Source organism: Palaemon carinicauda, chromosome 29 (assembly GCF_036898095.1).
Source record: "Palaemon carinicauda isolate YSFRI2023 chromosome 29, ASM3689809v2, whole genome shotgun sequence".
NCBI classification, from domain to species: Eukaryota; Metazoa; Arthropoda; class Malacostraca; order Decapoda; family Palaemonidae; genus Palaemon; species Palaemon carinicauda.
The window spans coordinates 90,352,693-90,357,424 of NC_090753.1; the positions used below are offsets into that span (position 1 = coordinate 90,352,693).

The window sequence follows — 4,732 nt, forward strand, 5'->3', positions numbered from 1 at the left end:
GATATAAAAAAACTCCTATTTCAAACCTACTGCTATAACGTGTACGGCTGCTCGCTAAGGGCAAACTATACGCGTGACTCGATGAGACGTATCACAGTCATTCACAATGATATCCTAAGACGCCTCACCAATACCCCGAGGCACCATTCAGCTTCAGCGATGTTTGTTGAAAATAGACTGGATAACCTAAAAACCATCATTCGTCGCTCTATAGTAAGTCTCACCTCCCGCCTACGATCTAGTGAAAATCCCCTAATGCAAAATGTGCTTGCAAGTGCAGCGAGAATAAAATCCAAAATGTGGGAAACCTGGAATACGGAAGCGTCAGTACAATGAATTGTATTCACTAATCTTTGATAGTGTGGCTGTGCCAAATCTTCATCACTAAATAACTTAGGTATAATACCCAGTAATGTTATGATAACGTGCTTTATTATGTTATATCTTTGTTGTCTGGAAGTCCTGTATTTCCTTCACACCACCTGCTCTGTGACTAGATTTTTTTTTTCCCGAGAGTTCTATCATTATTCAAGGAATTTTTGTTCCAACATAAGTATCATTGTCATCGCCATTTTTTGTTCTCCCTATATTTTTGTTTGCTGATATGCATGTTATCATCATTATTAAGCGTTAATGCTATTATGATTTTGTTACCCAGACCTTAGAACTCTGTGGTCAACCTGCTAATGGATGTTTGCACTATATCACTGATATTATTCCATATCTCATCTTTTTTTTTTTTACCGATGTCAAAAATGTGAGACCACCGTACCCCTATTGTAATTCTGTATATGGCTTTTGCTTAAATAAAGATTATTATTATTATTATTATTATTATTATTATTATTATTATTATTATTATTATTATTATTATTATTATTGTTATTGTTATTATTATTATTATTATTATTATTATAAGAGGTTGAACAGCTATGCTATATTTCTTTTAGCTTTCCAACTCCTCTAAAAGTAGTAGTAGTAGTAGTAGTAGTAGTAGTAATAATAATAATAATAATACAGTAATCTTTCCTATATAATAAAGAGCAAATGTGTGAACATATATATATACAGTATATATATATATATATATATATATATATATATATATATATATGTGTGTGTGTGTGTGTGTGTTTATGTATATATATATATATATATATATATATATATATATATATATATATATATATATATATATATATATATATATATATATGTGTGTGTGTGTGTGTGTGTGTTTGTGTATATATTTCCGGGCACGCTGAACGACGTACCCGGACATATCTTTCCCTGTCCCTCATGAAGGGAAGACCTAGTAGTCAGTCATAACCGGGTGTGAGGGAGTACCCTAAGATGAACAAGCAAAAACCACAACTGCCGCGTTGTAGTTAGGAAAGGGAGAGGGGTTGGGAAGAGTTGAATCTGTTTGTGTACGTCTTTGTGCATATTTAACCGTAATTTTTGACGGGTTGCGTACGCTAATGATAATAATAATAATAATAATAATGATAATAATAATGATAATAATAATAACAGCCCCCACCCCCACCCCCACCCCACCCCACCCCACCTAAAGCCTGTAACAGAGCGTTACGTAGCTAATAACATACACAGATACCCTGACGTACGGCCATTAATGAGGCAACTCACGAAAAAGATTTCTTTCAACGTTGAATTGTAGACTGACGAATAAGAGACGTCTAATTTGTCTAATTTGCTATACATTATGTAATTCATTAAGTCTGTTTATACACTAACTACATTCAGGTTTTATGCAACCGTTTCCTTTTTTTTCCATTTCGAAATGTCTCATTAATATCTTGAACTCATTCAATGAATAACTCCAAGCAAGGTCTTTCACAAGATTTTTGAAATATTATTTTACGTTGTCCTCATTATTTTAATTATCATTTCAAGCTGGCTTTAGAAGCCATTATGAACCAAGTCAAGGAGACCGCCGCTAATTAGCAAGCCAATCTTTTACCAGAAAGGAATTCTAGCGGTGAAGAAACGAGACAAAAACTTTGTTAAAATAAAAACGGAAAAAAGAAATATTCAAGGAAAATTAAACAATTAAATGAGGTAACATCAATAGCAAAAGCTATAATCCAAAGCACTGCAGTGGAGGGAAGAAAATCGCAAGCATAAAAGAATGGGTCCTTAGTGATTGTAAGAGGAGGAGGAGGGGAAGAAAGAGAAGACGATGGATTGATGAGCTAAGAAAATTTGTTGGTGTGACTTCGCACACAAACCTTAGGTACTAAGCTTCGTGTGCCACTTTGGCACCTCAGCAGAAGAATCTCCAGCTGATTGACGTAAAAATTGCAGTTACTTTTTCATTTTTTTTATGTATTTCTAAATGCACACTTTTTGCTTTTTTTTTATTCAACTTCCATCTTCACGAACATTTCTCCAACACCAGCTTTCATCCTCTCCAGCACTTTCTTCAATCTTCTCTAATATCATCTTCCACATTCTCGGTAATTGTTTACAACACCAGGCTCTCCATTTACTCCAAAATTATGCAATCCTGAAATTCTCATCTTCTTGCACAATAATTAGATGGTTATTTAAATTCTGGGAAAGGAATAATTAGCAAGATATGTTGAGGAAGGGGGAAGGGGTTATAAAAAGAAAATAGCTCGATTTCCTCACCAAACGACTTGGAACTGAAATGTCAACACAGTCAACCAAACAGAAATTGTGATGCCAGCGTACTTAAACAGAAGTTCGTGATGCCAGCGTACATTTGATTTACTGTATATTCAAAATATACTTAATTAAACATGGATTAATTACTCAAAAGTTTCCATAAAATATGCAATTTACAAATAGTGACACTTCTGAGTGATAATTCATGTTTAATTTAGTATATTTTGAATATACAGTATATCAAATGTACGCTGGCATCACGAACTTCTGTTCATGTACGCTTGGCATCACGAATTCTGTTTGGTTGACTGTGTTGACATGTCAGTTCCAAGTCGTTTAGTGAGGAAACCGAGCTATTTTCTTTTTATAACCCCTTCCCCCTTCCTGAACATATCTTGCTGGTTATTGCTTTCCCAGAATTTAAATAACCATCTAAATACTGTGCAAGAAGATGTGAACTGCAGGATTGCGTTATTTTGGAGTAAATGGAGAGCGTGGTGTTGTAAACAAATACCACTTTCTCCATCAGATTCTCCCTTCTTCTCCAAAAAATTCTTCCTTCTCCAAAATTTCTCCCAAATATTTTTCATCTACAAAAGCATCTTCTCTCTGCTTCAACAGCATCGTTTATCTTCTTCAACAGCGTCTTTCATCTTCTTCAACAGTGTCTTTCATCTTCTCTAACAGCGTCTTTCATCTTCCCCAACAGCATCTTTCATCTTCTCTAACAGCGTCTTTCATCTCTAACGGCATCTTTCATTTTCTCCAACAGCATCCTTCATTTTCTCTAACAGCATCTTTAATCTTCTCTAACAGCATCTTTCATTTTTTCCAACAGCATCTTTCATTTTCTCTAACAGCGTCTTTCATCTTCTCCAACAGCATCTTTCATCTTCTCTAACAGCGTCTTTCATCTTTTCCAACAACGTCTTTCATCTCTAACATTTCTCCTACAGCACCTTCCATTACCTCCAACATTTCTCTTTTAGCATCTTTCATCTTCCCCCAACATTTCTCCCACAGCATATTGAATAACCTCCAACATTTCTCCAATAGCATCTTTCATCTCCCCCAACTTTTCTCCTACAGCATGTTGAATAGCCTCCAACATTTCTCCAATAGCATCTTTCATCTCCCCCAACATTTCTCCCACAGCATATTGAATACCCTCCAACATTTCTCCAATAGCATCTTTCATCTCCCCCAACTTTTCTCCTACAGCATGTTGAATAGCCTCCAACATTTCTCCAATAGTATCTTTCATCTCCCCCAACATTTCTCCTACAGCATGTTGAATAACCTCCAACATTTCTCCAATAGCATCTTTCATCTCCCCCAACTTTTCTCCTACAGCATGTTGAATAGCCTCCAACATTTCTCCAATAGCATCTTTCATCTTCCCCAACATTTCTCCTACAGCATGTTGAATAACCTCCAACATCTCTCCAATAGCATCTTTCATCTCCCCCAACATTTCTCCTACAGCATGTTGAATAACCTCCAACATTTCTCCAATAGCATCTTTCATCTCCCCCAACATTTCTCCTACAGCATGTTGAATAACCTCCAACATTTCTCCAATAGCATCTTTCATCTTCCCTAACATTTCTCCCACAGCATGTTGAATAACCTCCAACATTTCTCCATTAGCATCTTTCATCTTCCCTAACATTTCTCCCACAGCATGTTGAATAACCTCCAACATTTCTCCAATAGCATCTTTCATCTTCCCCAACATTTCTCCCACATCATGTTGAATAACCTCCAACATTTCTCCTATAGCACCTTTCATCTTTTCCATTTATCCGACAGCATGTTCATTAATCTCCAACATTTCTCCAGTAGCACCTTTCATATCCCCCAACATTTCTCCAACAGCATGTTGAATAACCTCCAACATTTCTCATATAGCACCTTTCATTTTTTCCAACATTTCTCCAACAGCATGTTCATTAATCTCCAACATTTCTCCAGTAGCACCTTTCATCTCCCCCAGCATGTTGAATAACCTCCAACATTTCTCCATTAGCATCTTTCATCTTCCCTAACATTTCTCCCACAGCATGTTGAATAACCTCCA

At 36.0% G+C, this 4,732-nt stretch overlaps 1 protein-coding gene across 1 annotated transcript; it reads right to left on the minus strand.

Annotated features, from left to right (window-relative positions):
- Positions 1-3,637: 3,637 nt before the first annotated feature.
- On the minus strand, positions 3,638-4,453 carry LOC137622715 (uncharacterized protein PF3D7_1120000-like). Its single transcript, XM_068353307.1, has one exon. It carries the CDS (start codon positions 4,451-4,453, stop codon positions 3,638-3,640), a length of 816 nt encoding a protein of 271 aa, XP_068209408.1.
- Positions 4,454-4,732: the final 279 nt, after the last annotated feature.